The sequence below is a fragment of the Pleurodeles waltl genome, chromosome 6, assembly GCF_031143425.1.
Source record: "Pleurodeles waltl isolate 20211129_DDA chromosome 6, aPleWal1.hap1.20221129, whole genome shotgun sequence".
In the NCBI taxonomy this organism is placed as follows: Eukaryota; Metazoa; Chordata; class Amphibia; order Caudata; family Salamandridae; genus Pleurodeles; species Pleurodeles waltl.
This window is the reverse complement of record NC_090445.1, coordinates 1539917890-1539939362: the sequence shown is the minus strand read 5'-3', so window position 1 is coordinate 1539939362 and position 21473 is coordinate 1539917890. Positions and strand designations below refer to the sequence as shown.

Genomic DNA, 21473 nt, shown 5'->3' with positions numbered 1-21473 from the left:
TGTGCTCAAAATGCATGACCCTCTCAAATGATCAGCTTCCGTTCTGAAACTTGACAACAGAAAGCTGGACACCCTGCTCTGAAACGAAGAAAGCTGGACACTCTACACGGGTGTAGTAAAAACTTCAACCAATCTTGAATCCGGGCCATGATTTGTTTATTTGCATGCTGGTGCAATAACTCGTGATTTTATAATTAGAGAAACGCCACTGCAAGTTCCCACAGTGCAGAAGAAATAAACGGGACCTCGAGGGCTACTCGCGCATGAAATATGGAAACTTGAGAGTTCTGACGTGAGTTATTAAATCACAGCTCAGCACTTCCACGTTGTTGTGCCTACAGGGGCCGGCGTATGGAGCCGAGGCTGTGAGGCGCCCGTACCCCTATGCGGCTCGGCACTCGGGGTGAAGGCGGGGATGAGGCAGTGACCACCAGTGAGGTCTGGGGGTCTGAGGCTGTGAGGGGAGGGACGGAACACCGAAGAGCACTGAAACCGAGGCGGCGCTGCTCCAGTTCTCACATGATTCGGGGAGGGCCTTGCTCCGGTCCCGCCCCCACAACAAACTCCCAGAAGAAGCCGAGACTGAGCGGCACGGAGAAGGGACTGAGGCGACGAAACCTGTTCTGGAACCGGAAGAATTCTGCCACAAAAACTGTAAGTAACTCCCTCTCTCACTTCCGCCGCTTTCTATGAATATGTGCCTTAACTCATAAGCAACCCTTGGGATACAGGGACCCCCTCCCTTTACCCCCTGAAAACTTACTGTTTTCGCTGTGTCTGGGGCTACGAGACCTCTTGCCCCGCGGTCTCTGGGGCTATAGTACACGGAGCTCTCCCCGGAGCTGAGAGAGCACCCCTCCCCATCCACTTGGAGTGCGACGCCTAATCTTGTAGGCTCAAGGGCTCTATCCTTTTTCAGCGACTCTCTATCAATTTGGCTGGATATGATCACTGTTCATTCCGATTCTCATCCCCCCTCCCCGGAGCTCCAGGGCCGCCGACAGTAGCACTCCAGGATCCCATACATAGCTTACACCTATAGTTTGTGCCCGTTCCATGAGTCAGAAACTCGCCCACTCCAGGTTTTGCGTTTCGCGCTAAGACTTGATGTACAGTTGGTTCTTTCTCTGAGATCGGTACTCCCAAGTCCAAGGATGTAAAGGCAAACAGGTGGAATGGCTGAGCAGCTTACCCAGGAACCTGACAAACCGGAGACCTTCGAGAGCTGGCAAGTCATTCCATGTCATATAGTCCTGCTGTTTAGCTAAGAGCCCCCTCCTGCTGGGTATTTATCATAGGGTCACACCGAGGACAGTCCCAATTATAAGGCCCAAAATGCAATATTCTGGTGGCTGTATGTCTTTTGTCAATAGCCCTAAGACCTTAAAGCAGTGTCCGAGCTACATAAAATCCATAGCTTAATTAAAAAGTCAGGGCAGGCGTTGCATTTGGCAATCTGGCAGCAGTAGCAATTGATGCTCAAACTGCAGTTGCATTTATATAGCGCTTCAAAGTTCTGAGTAGGCACTTGGGCCTATTTACCTCCATCTTCTGCTATAAATGGCCCTTGCCTTATCTTGGGGGGATGTAATATTCCCTTATTTTAAGGCTGTAGACCCCTGTCCCAATTTCTTTAGAATACTGTGACCCCCCACTTCTCCCTGGTGCTCTAAGACACCCTCCCAGGGCTTTACGTGGGATGGAAAAAGTGGGGTCCTTAAAAGAGGCATGACCAGTGTAATTAAAGGCATAACTTAAAAAAGAAACTAAATTTCTGTGATTTCATAGTGTGACATTTGACCCTATATATTGGTATCTCTCTGAGCTTTCGGTTATTGCATCCAGATTTAATAACTCAACTCCCATACACCTAAGACCAGCCAGGACTACTGGCTTTGTCAGTGTTTGTCTCTGTGCGCTTTACAGGGAGACCAAGGATTGCATGAGCATGTACTCTGGACGTCTTTTCTGGCTCACTGACAGACACTGTGAGAAACCCACACTGCCTTCAGCCTTAACGCCAGAGCTCCCACTGGAAGCGATTCTGATCAAAGTATGCACTATACAAGAGTAATATGATACACGGAAAAAAATACAAAAACATAACATTCTGAAATAGTCTATGGAGTGCAAAATTAAATAGAATGTTTTTACCAGTAAAATTAAGGACATGAATAATGGGCCTTTATAGGGCCCTCATTCAATGCCTGTTTTATTTACTACCAGGTCTGGGACCTGGCCTGCTTAAAGCCCTGCCTCCTCCCGTTGTGACGATATTCCCCTGGTGTCTCTACCTAGGAATTCTGAGCACCATCCTCTTTGGCAAGCCTCACCCTCTCAATTTCTGGGGCTCGATGACTTCTCAGAAGTTTCCTTGGTTCTAGCCACATTTCCTGAGATGCTTCAATAACCTGACTCCTTAGTTCCTCCTCCCACTTCATTTGGTCGGCTCCATCACGTATCCTAGGTCCTGGAACATCTTCCCCGGTGATCTCTGTCAACCCTCGCCCCCTGGAGCTCTCATCCTAACCAACTTCTACCACGTTTTCATTCCTTAATTGCTCTTCTGGTGATCTGCCTCTGGCCTCTCGCCCACCAAAGTCCCAGATTCAGACGCTGCTTTATATTGACACCACAGTAGCTCTGATGTAGCTGCCATCTTTGAGAGGAAGAAACGCCCATGAAGCTCTTTTAGCATCTAGCTCTGGAACCGGTCACCCTGCCGCCGCCCCCGCTCCCCCCCCCCCTCCTAGACCTCTGAGGCTGAGCTGGGTCTAGACACTGTCACTGTGATTGATATCTTTTTCTGGTTTTCCTGTTCTGCTGCTTCTGACAGTTTTCTGTCTTCTCCAGGGTCCTCCTTGAAGCTTCTGCTGCATAGTCCACCAGCTGTTGGTTGATGCTCTAGATACAGGGACTTCCAGACCTTTGATGATGACCCAGAAGCAGACTCATCGTTGATTGACTTTCCCAGCTACGTTTTGGTGCTATGTCCTAGATGCGGGTCCCCCTGGATGTTTGTTGAGCTGGCACCACGTCATCTGGTTGATTGATGTCCCGCATAGAGGTTTTCCTTGTTGTTTGTTGATGACCCGGATAAGGATTTTCCAGCTGTTTGATGGCCCAGATGGAGAATCACCTAGCTGTATGTTGATGACATCACCAAAGGGCCTACTTCCTATCCTGGCTTATCTTTGACCTCCACAATGGTACTGCTGCCCAGCACCACCGCAGTCCCGCTCCCTGAGATATACCTGTCGGAGCAGGTGACAGTGTTGCTGTCTTGCGCCCTGTCCGTGGCAGGCTGCATGCTCATCATCTGCACCCATGCCCTGTGGCCTGAGCTGCGCAGTCGGCCACGCGAGTTGCTTCTCTACCTCTCCGTGGCCGACCTGTTGTCTGCTGTTGCGTATTCGTATGGCGTCCTGCAAAACTTTAAATCCACCACATGGGACTGTGTGGTGCAGGGTGCACTGTCCACCTTTGCCAACACCAGCTCCTTCTTCTGGACTGTGGCCGTGGCCTTGTACCTGTACATCACCATTGTGCAAGCCAAGCCCAGCCTAGCTGATAGCCTTCTCTGCACCTTCCACGCAGTCAGGTGAGCAGGGGCTACATGGAAACAGGTGCTTGAGTGGTGGAGGGAGGGAAGCCAGTGTGGATAATTTCTTGCCTTCCAATCTCAAATTCTCAGGTTCTGATCTCTTAGATACTGGAAAGGGGGTGTCCCCTCTCTTCAGACCCTGCCTACCTCATATTGTGCAATAGTTTGTTTAAAAACCAATAAATCACTGACTATAAATCATATCCCTGTATATTCTCAGTGACAGTTTTCCACTGAAAAAAATATAAATTGTGTGTTTCCAAATAGAGAATCACGTTTATGACACTTATTTTTCAGACATTTCCGTCGGTATGTATACATATTTATTTTGTTATCCTCTTCAGTATTATTTAACTGATAAACATGCATCCACACTTTTATGTCTAGGAGGTTTTAGTGCACATAGTAACTTTTTTACAAAAGAAATACTCTCGCCTGAGATGACTAGCGTTGTAGCCCCTCCACATGTGCCCATTTGCCACTACTTCAGCTTCATTAAGAAAATAAAGAAATATATTAGCTGACTTTTTTTTTCTGTCCATGTGCACAGCATTTAGACTGACGGCATGGAGTGACTCTAAAAAGATGCAGTGGTATATGTTTATGTTAAATACCACATGCAAAAGAATTCTATTGTCCTCTACTTTGGGGCCACGTCCTTTGGCTAGAGGGTTGGGGGGTTTTCTGTCTGTAGTTATGTGTAAAATTCGGGAAAAAGGGGAGCACATTTACCACAGAACAATTTAGTTGCACAGTCAGAGATGTGCATGAATGAATAAAGGGACATGAAGAGGGACAGATGGGTACATTTGTATGTCAAGGGTTTGCTGCTGGGAGTAGGCCCATGCGTTGTGGACTGGGATTAGACTGGCTAGAGCTGGTGGTCTCTAACTTTTTCTGTTGTTAGAGCTACTTATTTTCAATGAAAATCATCCTGAGCTGCTACTATTATTGTTGAAATAGTTCCCAGCTTTGACACGATTACATTAGTGGCCACACAATGCAGGATTACTGTTATGGGCTACCTCGGTGCATCCAGTAGATTTGAAAGCAGTAATGTAAAAACAGGCTTCATCAATTTAGAATGCCTTTACACTTGACAGCCACAGCTGAAATGCCCCTAGCACCAAGTTAATGGTAGTTGTAATAAGTCTCCCCAACACTGCATGAATTTTCATGCAAATATCAGCTTTAAGTATATTCTTGAAATCCATTTTGCTTAAAACATCACTTTATGAGCATACGATTTCATCCAGAATGCATGCTTTTCAATTTTCTGATAAGTATATTAATTCAACAAAGCAAAATCTCCAAATTTAGTGGGCTGGTCTGCATGCAAGAGAGCTACTTGCAGTGAGCCAGTGAGCTACCAGTAGCTCACAAGCTACTCTTTGGAGAAGCCTGGATTAGAGCAGTGAGGGTTGAGAAGCTTCATCTACCAAATTCTGCCTGGAATTTCTGGCCTTCACAGATTGTTCTGTGACAGTCTTTCGGGGCGCTTTCAGGGATAACCCCATCCTTTGTAAAACCAGTGCAGGGTTGGGTTGAAAATGGCGACAGGCGCCTTAAATGAAATATACAAGTGCATGCAGTCACTGACCCTACCTTTTCCTATTGAGAGAATGGCAGCACTGGAAAGGGGTCCTAAGCATGTGTGACATAAGGAGGACCCGCTTTGACAAATGTATATCAATAAGTGGAGCTCAGTTTCCTAGTGACTGATGGGGCCTTGCCCTGACAATTGCAGGGACACACCTAGAGTGCCAGGTAGGAATTAGTCTTACCTTTATGCATGTATGAAAACATGTCATGTAACAGACAGTAGGAAACCAGACCAGACACTTTTGCCCTGATGAAGGCCACAGGACTACTTGGTTCAAGAAGTTCTCAAGTCCAGTAGTTCTGAAAGTGCCGAAACATGTTGGCATCCATACAAAGCAGTAATTATGGTGTACTGGTTCATCGAGACCTGTATCACACCATGGTCTTGTTTTTATCCCGACCTTGTGCCGTCACTAATAAAGTATTATCTTTTGACAGACACTAAGGTATTTTATTTAGCTTCCTTAACCCTGGTTCTCCCTGACCAGAACAAATATTATTCTGATCTCCTGGCCCAGTATGAGCAGGCTCTCCTGTGGGGCCACGGTTGAGCCCGCCTAAACCAGCATCAGCTTGGTTTAGCGGGTTGGCCTGGCCAAATGATGAAGCATGCCACTGTTAGGTGGGTGAGGCCTTTCCATCAATAAAAGAATATATTTTTCTCGTCGGAGACCGAGAAACGAAAAGGTGATAAGCTAGCAGTGATATTTGCTTCGGTAAATAGGAACCCACTCCAGTGTGTGATATAGAGGCGTTATCTTGCTCTGAAGTGTTTCCCTTTGTAACCATTGGTGTTTGCAGCAGGGGGCAAACGTGAGGGCTGCGTTGGTGTACTGCGGTTCGCACACTGTGTTGCCAAAGCCAAGTCATTTAAAGCCGCTTACAACTGTCAATCCTTCCTCGCTGTGGGGTCCCCGGGATGAGCAGGGCACTTCAGATATGTATTTCCAAGCCTGCTGCTTCCCACCCTAAGGGGCAGATCGACCTGGCTTGGGGTAGGATGGTGGAACGCACAGAAGGCTGCCTCAGCTTCAGGGAGGGAAAGACAGACTCTGTGGTGAAGTGTGTTGTTTGTTGTGAAGCTATGTATGAAGTGTTTGGTGTTGTGGGTTCACGATCAAAGAGGTACGCTCATCCTGCTTTGGATATAGCGCCTAGCAGTGGGATGGAGCGCAAAGTGTGAGAGCTGGATTTGCAAGTGGGAATTGAGATTAGCTGTCATATAATTTGCTCAGGGGCACCTGTGTACCGTTTAAAACGTTCCATATAACCTGTAACTAATTCTCATGCTGATTACAGATCCTTTGTCATTTTCTGTGTGGCGGAGAAGGGGCAAACGTGTCCTTCGCAACCGTCGTCCTTTGTGATTGAGGTGGCCAAGGTTGGTTGGGCAGTATGGTGGCTGGGGCCCTCAAGAATGGAGTACATTAGTCATTCAGTGGCCCAGCTCCACGCAGCAGATCTCTTCAGCCATTGCCTGTCCGTTTTGACGTTATGATGAATTGATGTCGTTTTTCTCATGCTACTGCGTGCCCTGAAGCAGTTCTAGGTCAGATATTAATGTTTTAACTGGGCCTCCAAGTGGCATAACAAAACTTGAACCCGCCCTCTGCAAAGTACCTGGAGGGGGCACCCTCCCACTGGTACCCAGACAGAGGCCTACGCCAGTGCACAGTGTACTGTGCTGAAGGGGGCCCCCCTGGAGCTCGCCCCATAAACCCACCCCCGCGGGGGCCTTTGTTACGCCACTGGGACCTCCACGGGTTGTACGTGCCCTGTGTCCTTTACCGAATGCAGCTGGCCACTTACCTGCCAGTGTTTTCTTTTGCCATTTATATATTGCGGTTTTCTGGCCTACCCGGATACAGTCGGCCGTGAGGTACACCTGCCTTGATAGTGGTCAAACGCGAGAGCATGCCAGCTGGTGTGGCTTATCCAGCCTTGTGGTCACTCAGGGCAGTGTGTACAGAAATTGCTATTTCCGGTCTTAACGGTCCTGGGACTCTGTCCACCCTCGGGCAGTGTTGTGCAGTGATCAGGACTGTAGTTTGATGTTGAGATCAAAGAACAGGGTTGTCTTGAGCCTTTACCAATTGGCAAATATAGGGGGCGGCTGAAACCGGCATTTGTGTAGCACATTTCAGCCTTACTCATGGCTTCTTAGCACTCTGCCTTCCGAAAGAACCACTCCTAAACGACCTCTGCTTCCTCGCTGCCCGGAGTGAGGAGCACAGCGCCTGAGGTGCGCTGGACTTTGATATTGACCGGGTGGGAGTGGTGTGTATTTTGTCTGCACTTGCATCCACATTCTGGCAACTTCGAGGCGCTTTGAAAACAGTACTGTAACACAGCTATATCGTTTATATCGACCACATACAGATGAAGCATTAGGTCTTCTATGTAGGAATTGTAGCCACGTCACGCACATCTCGCGGACAGTGATGCTTAAAGATGACAAGCTATTTTACCTCTGAGAAATCCTCGTCAGGCTGATGTTCTTGAAAGATCGACAGGGCTGGGGTCCAGGAAGCAGGGGTGTAGCTTCAAAATGTATTGTGATAAAAATTTGGGTACAAGTTCTTTCATTAGGGTATGGCGAGGAGTCTTTCGCATTTCACCAGGAATTTTAACACACAGACAAAATGCGCGCGCACACACACACACACTCTGTGTGGAAACACTTACAAAAATATTGGTTATTTCACAAAATGATGTGTTTTCCCTCACTTGGAACCCCTACCAGTCTGCGTTCCTCTCTCTTCGCGTTGCCTCTTAAGACCCCTCCGTGCGCCCTGTTGTCGTATAACGTATTTTATTTATGTGCCAGCGTGATTGCTGGGACATCTGAAGCTCGCACTGCATTAATATTACTGACCAAGCAACGCGCCCGCCCAGCAGTGACATGTTTACTGCTTAAACGGGTCCTAGACTTGCTTTTCTCACCGGCAAGAAACTACGAGGCTGGCACGTCGTGTTTTTTCCTTCCAAGTTCCCGAGACACGTGGCTTTGGTAGCAGGCTTCTCCTCTCACTTCCTCCATGAAGTGACGCGTCAGAGTTCTGGCCAGCTGCGGATATTTAAAGTTGCCTGCGTCATCGTACGATCGCCCTCACTGGGGTTCTCAGACGCTGACAAGGGTTGCAGTTTTAACTTGCTTGTGTCCTGTCCTGCTCGGTGTGTTGACAGCCGGGTGCACAGAATTGTGTGAAAACTGCAGGTCACTAGTATAAATCTGCATTCATCCTTCGGGGCCGATAGACTGAGGAACGCACCTGTCACTCAAGAGGCAGTGCAGTTTAGTTTTTCGTGTGCACCATATTCGTTGTTAGTATATATGTTTCGTTGTAATTAAAGGGATCCGTCTCATTTTACCTTTTAGTTTCTGACCAGAAAGGGGGGTCTTTACAGCTGTGGCCGAGTGAAATATTCGTAGACCGATCTTTTTTTAGGAAATTGCAGACTACTCGCTATCTTTACTGTAAAGCTGAAGTTGGCTCTCACGTTGTCGCAATCGGTCTGTCCTCGGAAACCGCAGCTCTGCAGATATATACCCTTCCGGTGCCAGAAGGGGAAGTGCTCTGATTGTTCTAAAGTGTCTGAAACCAGATTTTAAGGCTCTGGTTTCGGTGACGCAGGGTCGCCAAGGGGATTAAACACTTTCTGTGCCTGAAGTATCGTGCGTCACCGGAGGTGCCTGGTCAAAGCCTACAGACAGACCTGGTGTTTACACCTGGAGCCCCTGAAATCTTGTGATTTTGAGGCTGCTGCGTTTTTTGCATAATTGTGTAGTTTCTGCATTTGCCTCATAATTCACCACCAGTTGCATAATTTGCAGATTTCACCAAAATAAGTTTTGTTACTAGTTTAAGCGGATACAAAATTACAAAAACAGCAAAATGTTCCACATACTGGCGAACCTTTGTAAAGGTTAACAGATCACCTAACAGTTGTCGATTGCTTTATTTAGGTGTGAACTGTTACCGATTACCTGCACCTTTAATCACCAGTGTTAATAGGTGTTGGAATGACAAACCAATGTAGTCACAGGTTGTGCTGCATTAGGCCACATAATTTTCCTTTTCTTGTTTCGTCAACCCTTCTACATAATTTATCCCGCCATTGCTACATAATTACAGCAGACCTGCCTATAGCTCCCAGGGAAGTCCTTCCGCCCTAGCCTTACTGGCCTGTTAGAGTTCAGCTTTATTGCAATTGAGCTGCTGCCGCCGTTATGTTGCAGGTGCCACCCCAACTCTACCCCTCTATTCTTTGTTCGATCGGACTTGTTGGTTCCCCAACTTTTTTAGGTTAGTGCACGTGGTCTCCCATAGTATGATATGATATACTAACCCCAGGTTCTCCCCCACCTATTATAGCAGGTCAAGGTTCGGGTCTCCCATTTTGGGGTACTAAGCACTAGAATACCCCAGTTCAGGGCTCTGCGGTGCTACCTCACCCCTTCCTCGGTTTGTCGGTGCCATGCCCCCTTGTTGCCTTGGAGTTCCCGGGATCCTTAGGGGTGCTTAACCTTCCTGTTGCTTTATATAATGGACCCGGGGCAGGCACCCTTGTTAGGCTGGGTGTACTTGACCCCCCCCCCTCCCCACACCCCCCCCTCCCCCTCCCCACACCCACCCTTCTGTGGGGCGAAATATCTTTTGCTTACATGAGGGGCCATGACACCCTTGCTACGTCAAAGGCCGGGGCCCTACTGCAGCAAGCAAAATGTGTCTCCCCCACTTCCTGTTTGAGTACTGAAAACAGAGCGAGTGCGGAGGGACTCGGACCCAGCGTCCCCGCGGCATCATAGATAGCGGCATCCCTGGTTTCTCTTCACATTTCCCTACAAAACCTACACATTTTAGCTAATATATTTGTATAGTGAGTGTTCTGTAAAATTACTATTTCTTATTTCATAACAGCTGAACTCGCATGGGTGTCAACTCTGTCTTCCTGGTATTAAAATATTTCAATGCCAGGGCGGGTTTTAGTGACGGTCCAGCCATGGAAGCCGGCCCGGGAGCAGCAAGGCCTGTGTGAGGCTCCTTAGGGCTCGCCCCGGCCTCACCCTGCCCTAGGAGTGAAGCCAAGAGTTCCTGCACCTGAGATGAAGTACTTGTCGAACACGCCCACTGCTGACCAGGGAACACGTGCCCGACACGTAGCGGTAACCAGAGCCAACAGAAGGCCCTGTGTCCCCATCAAGCCGTGTTCTGTTCTCGGTCCGTGACGGCCTGGGAGGAGATCGAATCGGCCAATGATTGGTTATTCTCATTAGTCCGCTTTCTGGTCGCATCCCTTGTTGCCTGGCAGGATACCTGCCTCTTGGGCTGTGTGAGCGCTTGTCCCGCACCCTTCGCAGGGTTTCCGCCAACTTCCAGGCAGTAAAAGGAATTATATTCGGGATTTTTACCAGAAAGTATTCCCCCTCCAAACTTGGAGGGAGGATAGGTTGTAAGAACGTGGAGGAACAGTGTGTAACTCTTTGCTTCCGAGGAACACCAAAGAAAAGGAGGCGTCTGCCCTGCCTCATTCGAAAACAAGATTTCACAGAGTCCACTAATCCTGGAAATAAAATAAACAACATAAAAGTGCCGAGTTCAATGTTTGGCCTATTCTCAACCACTGGTAATTACTCTGGTGTGTTCTGCCACCACATCTATTTTTTTTTTAGCTCCCTGTGCCACTAAACACCAGAACAAACCTTATGCAAATTGTCCTTGGTCCTGCTCCAATACGTACAATCCAGCTTGAACCGCTGTGCTGTATTGCACCTAAGCAGGAACTATAGCAACCAAAGATCAGCTTTGGCTTTGTTGGACTCCTATAGTGAGGTTCAGCTTGACTTAGCCTTTGGCACTAAACTAGAACAGAAAAATTACCAAATCATTGTACAGCAGCATACAGGGCTCTTGCACGAGTCCTTATTCCAGTGCCTTCCACTATCAATCTGTACAGTTGAGCAGAGACCTGGGGCTTTCACCACTAGTCAAGCTTCTCTCTGATCAAATTCCCATAAACTCCTGTAGAGAGGGAAACCTGAATAAACAAATAAACCAGGAAAATGGTGGATCCGATTCACCTTCTGAAGGTGACAATGGATGATTTCTTCGTGACCTGATGCACAAACACCTTTCAACCTCATACAAGTGATCTCTCGAGGTACAGACGTATTAACCTGATAACATCTAGACCAAGAAGGCTAACCTCTTCCGCAGAAGGAAAAACATTTAGAAGGTCCTTGGCTGGAACTGAGAACAAGTGAACAACTTTCAGCCACAGTTCTGGATCAGGCCTTGTGACTAAGGATTCCTAGAGCACTTTTAAAATTAGGAGACTGCGGCACTCAGCTCTTTAAAACATGTAACATATATATTTGCTCAAGAAATTTAGGTTTTCAGGTCTAATACGATCCGAAATGAAGCTTGCAGTGCTTCCCGTCACCAGGAGAGATCCGATGCTGGCACAACAAGCTGAGAAGGGTTTGGGACAGCATGAACTTGCAAACAATCTAGTTACTTTAGACTGATAGCTTTCTTAAAAAGTAGCTCAGCTTTCTAAGTGAGGGAAACTCTTTCTGTAGAAACTGACCCATTACTGGAAAAATACAAGACGGGAAATTGTAATCCTTTAAGTCATTCCATCTCTGGAAGATCTTCCACCGCCTGCCAAAGGACAGTGTGATTGGTGTAAGTAGCGGGCAGGCTCTCGGGACCACCCATTGCTTCATAAGCCCTCATGCTCAGTCTGCAAATGACTAGCATTAGACACTGAATTGGCAACTCTGATTAAACGGTCTGCTGAAAGCACATACAAAATATTTTATTTTGTGTATCTTACTATTTTGTAGAAAAAGGACTCATTCCTACATGGTAGACCCCTCCGTTTGACGTATATACCCAAATAATTGCAGTTACAAGGAATCAACCCAGCGATGATCACTATCGAAAGCAGTATTTAGCTGGGCAATGTATACAAAAATAATAATAAATACAAATACGCAGGAGACGCCTCACAAGGGTAATGTTTTGGGACCACAGAGGTTACGCTCTACTGCGTCCTGGGCTTCTCATATAGATGTTCATATTTTCCAAACGGACAAGGTTTGCAGAGGGCAGAACATATCCCTTTCAGCTCCTCGTGCACCGCCTATAGTGAGAGCCTAACCCTCACTTGCTCTGTACTTGGATAGTTATAACTAGACAGGGATGTTAAAAACAATATGTAATGATCTCTTAGAAGGGTGTCCTCTCCTGTATAAGTAGGCAATAGTAGTAGGGGTCCTGGGGGGGGGGGGAAGGGGTGTGGCAGCACCACAAACGATGACTCGGTTACATATATCCCAGTCCCGCCATGTGACATACATTTAGTATTTTTCTGTAGAGTCTCATTTTGTGGCCGCACTTTGGGTTCTCTAACTTGGTGAGTCTGGCATTAGCAAAAAAAAAATTCTCCACCCAATACTTGATCTTTTGCATGTTTTCTAGATGGACTCTTTTTGAGTCACTTTGTGCATGCATCAGGTGTAATAACTTTTTATTCTACGAATGACCTACTTATCTCATTTTTTTTCACACACTGACTGGTTCTGCTTGCACTTGGGTGTTTTACCTCATTAGCACTTTTCTATCAATGATTCTCTTTGAGGAGCATCTTCATTTTCTTATTGACGTCATATCATTCGATGATATGGTTTTATTTGTATATATTGTTTGCAGCATTGAAAAACTCAAGTTGACAACACTTGTTGGCTGTCTTTGTGCCTATATGAGCACCGTTCATCCACATTGCAAAGAATCGATGGATGCTGAAAGAAATATGAGGAATCAAGTTCCAATCACTTTTATTTACTAGAATTGACTTTGGACCCTACATTTATATATTGTTTGCACTTTATGCATATGTGTGCTTTGGTATAATTATTCATACATTTTCCGCTCTTGAGCAGACAGGTCGGTCGTATCACCCTTGAGAGGCAGAGTGACCATAACATGTGAGCACCAGTCAGCAAAAGAATATTGCACTTTTCTGATAATGTACTCCCTTACTCTGGCTTCCATATAGATTTGCGAACATGTGGCATAACCACCATTATATTTGTAGCGCCCAAAACAATAACTGTGGACTTCAGTGGGTGAACGAGCAACAAAGGAGACCATTGAATTTTGTTTTTATCTTGTCACATTTTCTGTGTGTTCAAAACAAAGGTTTAATAACAGGCTATGGTTCCTGGCAAATGTCTGCTTATTCTTTTAACATGGAGACTTGTCCTTACTTTTCTTGCTCTGACTGCAAATTGAGATGATTTTAAAAAGGGAGTTATGTGACAATCTTGCAAGGGCACAACCAGTGTGAAAGGAAAGGCTGCACAATGTCAATATTATTCTAACACACTTCAACATTTAAATGCCTGGAAATGACTATATAAATATTTTAAAATTTCAGTCGTTAGGGAGGCACTTTCTATTATTTATTTTGGTCATTCTGAAGTGCGATGGAAATAAAGATTTTAATACGATCCAAAATTAAGACACTTTTCTTTGAGATGCACAAATGATGATTTGCTGAAACCAAATTTCAACATATTGTTTGTGCACTATATAGTTTTTGAGTAAAACTGCTTGACAATGCAAATTTAGTGTCCATTTCAATGGAAAATGTGCTGTTTGTAAATGGCAGTGTTCAATCACACCACGCTTTAAAAAAAAAAAAAACTACTGCCCACATACTGCACCCTTACCACTGTCCTGCTGAATGATTGTTCCACATTTGCTACTCCTGTTCCTTGGGGGCACTTGGATTTTCCACAATCTCTCGGACTTAAGTGATGTAACATTGACCTCACCCCCACTCTGAACATTTTTCCAGCCCAACTATATGTATGGTGTAGTTGTAACACAAAAAATTGCTAAACATGTGCACAAAGAAGTAATGTATTTAATAGTACATCTTGAAACACATCTACATGAACCTGTCATGAATAATGTGTCATTAAATGTAGATATGTTTTAAAACCCTTGTAGGAGTTTTGTTTCTAATCCTTTTTTTTTTAGGTTTCGCTTCCACACTGTGCTTGCCAAATTGTTCATGGATTAAGAAAAAATCTTAAAAAGGGCTCCTAACCCACCCCTTACTTACCTGAATTTACCATTGCCTTAATCCAATATAGCTCTAATTTACTTGCTTCTGATTGGCTAGCAAATCCTCTGCTTTTACTTACTGCTCTCTGTTGCTTTGCTGTCATGCCATCGGATGGATTCTGGACCAAGTACTCCTTCCCGCCACTGTCATTCACTAACGGCCAGTCTCCTTCCACTAGTTACTCCACTGTGAAGTACCTTTTTAGGTTTTGCCTGCACACGCGCTTGTGAAATATATTGTTGAGAAAAACTTTACTTACCTGAACTTGCCATTGGTTTAGTACAACATTGCTGTGATATACTTGCTTCTTATTGGCCAGCATGTTGTCTGCACGTCGTCCTGCTTTACTTCCTGTTGTCTTCTTCGCCATTCTTGCCATCCGGTTCACTTTGGACCAACTATTCTTGCAGTCACTTCTCTTCGGACACTGACCAGTGTCCTTCCTCTCTGGGTACAATGCAGAAGGCCCTTCTTTTTCCTTTCTGCATGCTGTCTTCTTTCTTTGTGACGTCTTCTTTTTTCATTGCTGTTTTCTCTGCCTTCTTTCTTCACTGCCGTCTTCTTTCTTCTTTACCGCATGCAGTCTTTTGACTTCTTTCTTCACTGCTGTCTTCTTTCTTCGCTGCCATCTTCTTTACCGCATGCCGCCTTCTGTCTTTTTCTTCACTACCGTCTTCTTTTTTTCTTTACTGCATGCCGTCTTCTTTCTTCACTGCCATCTTCTTTCTTCTTCTTTACCGCATGCCATTTTCTTTCTTTACTGCAGTCTTCTTTCTTCTTCTTCACTGCATGCTGTCTTCTGTCTTATTTCTTCACTGCCATCTTCTGTCTTCTTTACCGCATGCGTCTTCTGTCTTCTTTCTACACTGCCATCTTCTTTACTGCATGCTGTTTTCTTTCTTTCTCACCGCATGCCATCTTGTCTTCTTTCTTCACGGCAGACTTCTTTCGTCGTCTTCACCCCATGCCGTTTTCTGTATTATTTCTTCCCTGCCATTTCCGTCTTATTTCTTCCCTGCCGTCTTTTGTCTTATTTCTACACTGCCATCTTCTTTCTTCTTTACCACATGCTGTATTCTTTTTTTCATTCTTCACTGCCGTCTTCTTTCTTCACTACTCTCTTCTTTACTGCATGCCGTCTTCTGTCTTCTCTTCACTGGTGTCTTCTTTACTGCATGCCATCTTCTGTCTTCTTTCTGAACTGCTGTCTTCTTTCTTCTTTACCGCATGCCGTCTTCTTTCTTCACTGTCATCTTTCTTCTTCACTGCATGCCGTCATACCAATAGGTTTCGCCTTTGTTTCTTCTTTCTATCTAACTGGATTACAAATATTAGATATATTTAATAATAATAATGTTTGTAAGATAGAAGAAACAAAGGCGAAATCTATTGCCTTTGACAGTGCTTGTTTTATTTACACACGGGGGCACTGCATCTGCACTCCCGCCCTCCTTCCACTCTCCCACAAGACCAAATGCTCTTTCCTCTTATCTTTAGTGCAGTAGTTGGAGAAGGATTAATATTTGCTTTTCTACATTGTCACTTTACAGAAAGCAGTAAAAAAATACTCATAAAAAGTCGGGTGACATGGTTGTTTAAGCCCGGTTTGCTTTGATGGCTTGTAAACATTATAGTGATTGTACAATCTGTTTACGCTGTCCATTTTCCCCGAAGGGTGAACGCACTTCAAGCGCCTGCGATCGTTTCCTCTGATCTCTTGGCACACGTAGCGTCATTATTGAGCAACACCGGCGAGTCACTCACTGAATTTTTTTCATGTACACTGGTAATTTGAGAAATGACTCACATGGCATAGTTTTTCAATATGGCCGAGACCCTGCAATATTCTCTGCAGTCGTTGTTGGACTCGGACATCTGTTACTGTTTTACTGATTATGCAGTTTAACATTGTTAAAAACATCCTACATAAAACAGGTCGGCAAAAAATAAAGTCAAGAAAGGCCTTCCAGTGAAATTGTAGGGAGAGAAGCAGGGATATCGTGAGTGATAGGTTGGTTTTAAATGAATGTAGTTAAATTAGAAACCATATTCATGGCTTCACATACGGCTTTCTTAGAATGCGGTCGTATGATCAACATTACACAGAGAAGTACTTATATCATAGATCGGGACAAAATTTAGTTGACATGCTTCGCATGCGCCAGAAATTACTTTTCTAATTTAAAACTCTTGTGTTACCATCTGGTCCTGGGTGAGTTGTATCATTATGTCGATTCTAGAATGACTTCTATATTGGTAAAGTTTAAAAAAAAAAAAAAAAAAATGATTTCTAATATTTCCTAGATACTCTCATCTCATCTATCGTCCTACAGTTATTTGGAAATTTGAAAGTGTATCGATGCTTTTCTGAGTCATTCCATCCCAAATTCCTTTTTGTCTCCTTTGCTCCGATTGGTAACATTCAAAATTGCTTCCTAGCTTGTGCCTTTGACACACTAAAACATAAATGTGGGAAGCAGCGTAGAGATGACAGCTTCAAAGATGACAAAAAACATTCAAATGTTACAACTTTTGAAGACTGTTTATTTAAGCAAATGTATATTTTTTTAATATATATTTTTAGGTTTTATGTAGCGCAGAACACTTCATTGACAATGTTTGAGCAGTTTAGTTGGGATGCAATTAACGAATATCAGTACATACAAAGAAAGAAAATCTACATCACAGTGACACAGTAATGGAAACCGAGTGTTTAAATTTGTGAATATCTTAGGTGGGATGTAGTTTCTGCCTGATTAGCCTAGGTTTTTTGCCTTTGGGCAACGCTTTCTGGAAAAACAATTTGGAACTTTTCAATCCTTCTCTTTTTTTATTTTATTTATATATATATATATATATATATATATATGTGTGTGTGTGTGTATATATGTATGTATACATATATATATATATATATATATATAGATATATATCTAGCTATAGATCTAGCTATAGCTCACGAATGCCAGACACCTGAGGCTACTATAACGGTGGCGGTCCGAGCGTGGATCTGGCTCTCCACAAATATTCCAACAATTTCTCCAGATAATGTATCGATACATTATCTGGAGAAATTGTTGATATATAAAAAAAAATTGGTTTCAATTTTATATTCTAGGACTTGAGTTAGAATAGTAAATATGCACCCTGTACTATTTTTCTGAGAACGTTTCACTTTCCCCAATAACTCCAATAGTAAAATTGGTATAGTATATTTTCCTTCCCAATCTCCATAAGTCCTCTGCTGCCCTGAGATTGTAACTGAGCTTTCGGTATTGACGCTCTGCGTTTAGTTACAGAAAGCAAATACTGGGGAATTGTTCTGCTTTGATCTAAATCGTCTGTTTACCAGTAATTCTTTCACCCCTCTCTGGAAGGCCATGTTTTGGGTTGTTGCACTAGGTGCTGGGCTCTCATTTCAGGCTCCTGGTGCAGAACTAGAGAAGGACTGGCAGAGTTTGTTTTATTTATTGAATTTTTGGATTTCAGAGTGAGTTCTTTGTTCATTCACTTTCTTGAAAGCGCAGGCATTTAATGTTAGCGCAGGCATTTAATTTTCGAGTTGGGTATTTCATAGGCTTATTGGGTAGGGCCTTCAAGGTGATCTATACAGTTCCTAGTACGCATCGTCTGTCCATCTGCAGTCAAATTCAATTGTTGTTCATTTCAAACATTTGCTTGGAGAGTTGCTTCATGCCCCTCTAAAAATATAACTGGTTCCAGTGGATGGTGGAAAATTACCTCCTTTGCTTTTTAAAACCATTTCATGAGATGCCATCAGGGTCATGTGACTGTCCTTCCTCCGAAAGGGATCCAATACCCTGAAGGGTCTTTTCTTGTGGCATTGTAGGAGTCCATTAGGATAAGATGCATGATGTCACTTCCACCATTCCAATATTTAGATGGATAAGCATCACTGACCATAGCAATATCCTAAATGTCATATAACATAGGACCTAACTGGTCAGTGTGTTACTAGCCGATTGCGTCCTTTTTCTCTTTTTTTTTTTTCTTCCTACCAAAGGTTTGTGGATTTCTGTTTCTTCCCCGGAAAATAAACTAGGGTAGAAGAAGCTAGTGAGTGCTGCTTTGTGTTGCAGTGGCACGCTTTTTGTTGCAAGCATCATATTTTCTTTTGTGTATGATTATGATTTTGCACAGTGTGTATGAATTTATAGTCCTGACAATGATGGTTTTCAGAGAGAGCCAACCTAAGCTACTAAGCATTTCCAACTACCTGCCTAAGGGGTGGAAGAGCAAAGGCAGCGGAGACTACAACTTTGCAAAAGACTATTAAAAACCGGTTAATACAGTCCTCGTCTGCCTTCTGTGCTAATGTACTGTGTGTCAAAATACCCGTTTGCTGGCAATCCCTCAGCGCATGTGCCACTGATATCTGTTTCACAAGCTATAAATAAAGGCTTCCACGTATCAGCTGGCACTCTTTCTCTCACAAGCTCCCAGAACAGATGTTGTTTCTCTTCTGCTTTCTCTTTTACAGTCAGCTGCTGTGTGCACTATTTTTAGGTCTTGCATTAGGAGTCGTCAAAGACCTATTGTGTATAGAATCCGTTCTTATAGGGACTTTGAGCCGGGCCGATGCCTGTTTTAGGTAGGCGGACGAGCCAGTCTCATCTGCTTCCTTCTTATTCAATGGCTTTCCCTCCTCTGCTTTTGTTTGCCCCTTGACTTGTATTCTTCCCCGCCTGGCATTAGGGAACTACTGTTTAGGTCTAGCCTAAGTCCACTCATGTTAGTTTACAGTGGGCTTAGAGGCCGCCCATTACTTACCATTGGTTGGCTTCATTGCCAATCAGCGTCGTGATTGGAAGGGAGTCTGGAAGCCTTGTTTGCTTCAAATTTGTTAGCATGTATTGGCTTTGCTTCCTCCTCTTGGGTTTGTCCCTGCCCGGCAGCATGCACCTGTTACTTATGTTGATCCACTGTTCTGTTATCAGGTGCTACTTATTTCTTTTGATTTGCACACTCTAAAGTGTATGTGTTTCTAGCAGTTTCCACCTACATGCCTCCCTCCGCCATGCTCGTCCTTGTTACGGTTTCACTGCCTGTGTGCTTACAAGAATGCTCTTGTGTGCTTCTACTACCCCCGATTTCTTTTTCCTCCTGGTGCTTCTCCTCCACCTTAATATTGAGCTGTCTCTCATCCTTTTGTCCCACCCCTCCCCACTGCTTGTTTGCTTCCACCCACCCTCTGTTCTTCCCACAGCCTATTTGCTGTTACTTCCATTTGCGCTTCCAAGTAGCTTCATGCACTGCATCCAGTTATTTCCCCGTTGTTCTCTCTCCCGCATGTTAATTCCCCCTCCTGCTCTACATTTTTGTTTTTCAGCAATCCAACCTGTGGCTACAAATTAACGCAAGTTAAAAGTCACTCTGCACAGCATCAGGAATGCTGTACAGTATGGCTAGTTGCACTGGCAAAGCCATAGGTCCTGCAGAAGAGAACTATTGCCTTTGCCAATGCTTGTTTCTTTTTCTTTCAGCATTCCATTTGAGTGCACGTTTTCTTTCCCTGTACCTTACCTGCTGTGCCCCATCACGTTCCTGCCCCCTGCAGTCCACACATTGATGCACCTCAATTCCTCCGTCCACTTCCCCAGTTTTTACTGTTTTACTCTTTTTAAAAAATTCTTGTTTGTATAAACAAGGCCCCCACAGCTGTACACTGCTACCAGGCCTTACGCTGCTTAGTTTTAGTACTTGAGCATATTTTCTTGAAATTTACAGTTCCATCATGGCGCAAGACTTGTGGGATCAATACATCAAGAATGGATGCCTGTTCATCATAAGGTAGTCTCACACATGTGAAAGTAGTCCTGGAATGGTGGGGAAAAAGGAAAACATCTTTTCACTATTCCAAGATGGCTACTCTATGCATGCACCTACGTCATGATGTATCAGTGACCATTTTTAGTGTAGTGTTCCACTATGGTGGACAGCACGTTTGGAATGGCAACTTAACCAAGCATTAACAAAGCAGGTAGATCTTGCCTTTGCTAGTGGTTGCTGACATGTTGGCATGGCAAATTGATTTTTTTCTTTTCTTTTTTTCTCAGATGGGCAGTTGCCAAGCCATCCCTTTGCCTTTTTCTTCCAATACCCTGTCCTCGTCATCATTGCTTTAATACTTTTTATTCTTAATTTGCATGTGTTTGGGCCACCAGCTGCATACTTCTGCGGGGTTGATTGCTTTCCCATCTATTGCTATATCACACTGCTCCTTCCATCTCCTCCCTCCTGTGTCGCACTTTCTCTTTCTCTCTCTTAAAAAAAAAAAAAACTTTTTTTCTGAGATGGCTCCTCAGCTTCACACTGCTGCCAGATTGCTAGTTTCCATGTCTCTTGTACCTCCACTTTTTTTTTAGGGTGACCCTGCAAAAGCATGCATCTCGCTTGCGAGACACTGTTGTTAACAGCACGCGCTGGCAAAGCCAATAGGTCTTACTAATGCTGGAGCTATCCGCTTTGCCAGCATGTTTTAGCCATATTGTACAACAGGGTGGCTGCTGTTCCGCCTGAGTAGAATAGCATAGAGTGGTGCAGAGTAGAGTATACTGCTGTGGAGTAATGCAGAGTATAGTTCAGTGGCATAAAGTACAGTGATGTAGAGTGTAGTGGCAAAGGGTGCAGTTGTGTAGAGTGCATTGGTTAAGAGCAGAGTGACGTAGAGTGCAGTGGTGTGGAGTGACGCACGGTGGCATAGATTGCAGTGGCATAGAGTAGATTGTTTCAGAGCAGAGAAAAGTGGTGTATAGTGGTGTGGTGCAGGGTAGAATGCACTTACATAGGGTTTAATGGCATAGAGTGAAGTGTAGAGTGCTGTGGCATAGAGTGCAGTGGTGCAGAGTAGATCAGAGTGGCGTACAGTGTGTTGGCATACATTGCAAGGGCATAGAGTTGTGTGTTATAGAGTAAAGTACATTGGTGCAGTGTTGCAGATGGTGAAGAGTACAGTGACGTAGAGTGGAGTTGTGAAGGGTAGATTGCTGTGGCCTAGACTGGAGTGGTGTAGAGTGCATTGGCGTGGAGTAGAGTGGTACAGGGAAGAGTGGAGAGGCACACCGTGAAGTGGTGTAGAGTAGAATTGTACAGAGTGTAGTGGTGC

At 44.6% G+C, this 21473-nt stretch overlaps 1 protein-coding gene across 1 annotated transcript in view; it reads left to right on the top strand.

Annotated features, from left to right (window-relative positions):
• The first annotated feature begins 367 nt into the window (after positions 1-367).
• Positions 368-21473, top strand: part of GPR157 (G protein-coupled receptor 157) — a 69705-nt gene continuing 48599 nt past the window's right edge. The window contains exons 1-2 of the mRNA XM_069241155.1: positions 368-654; positions 2854-3601. Coding sequence (XP_069097256.1) covers positions 3207-3601 — 395 coding nt within the window. The 5' untranslated portion in view covers positions 368-654; positions 2854-3206. The remainder of the gene's footprint in view (positions 655-2853; positions 3602-21473) is intronic.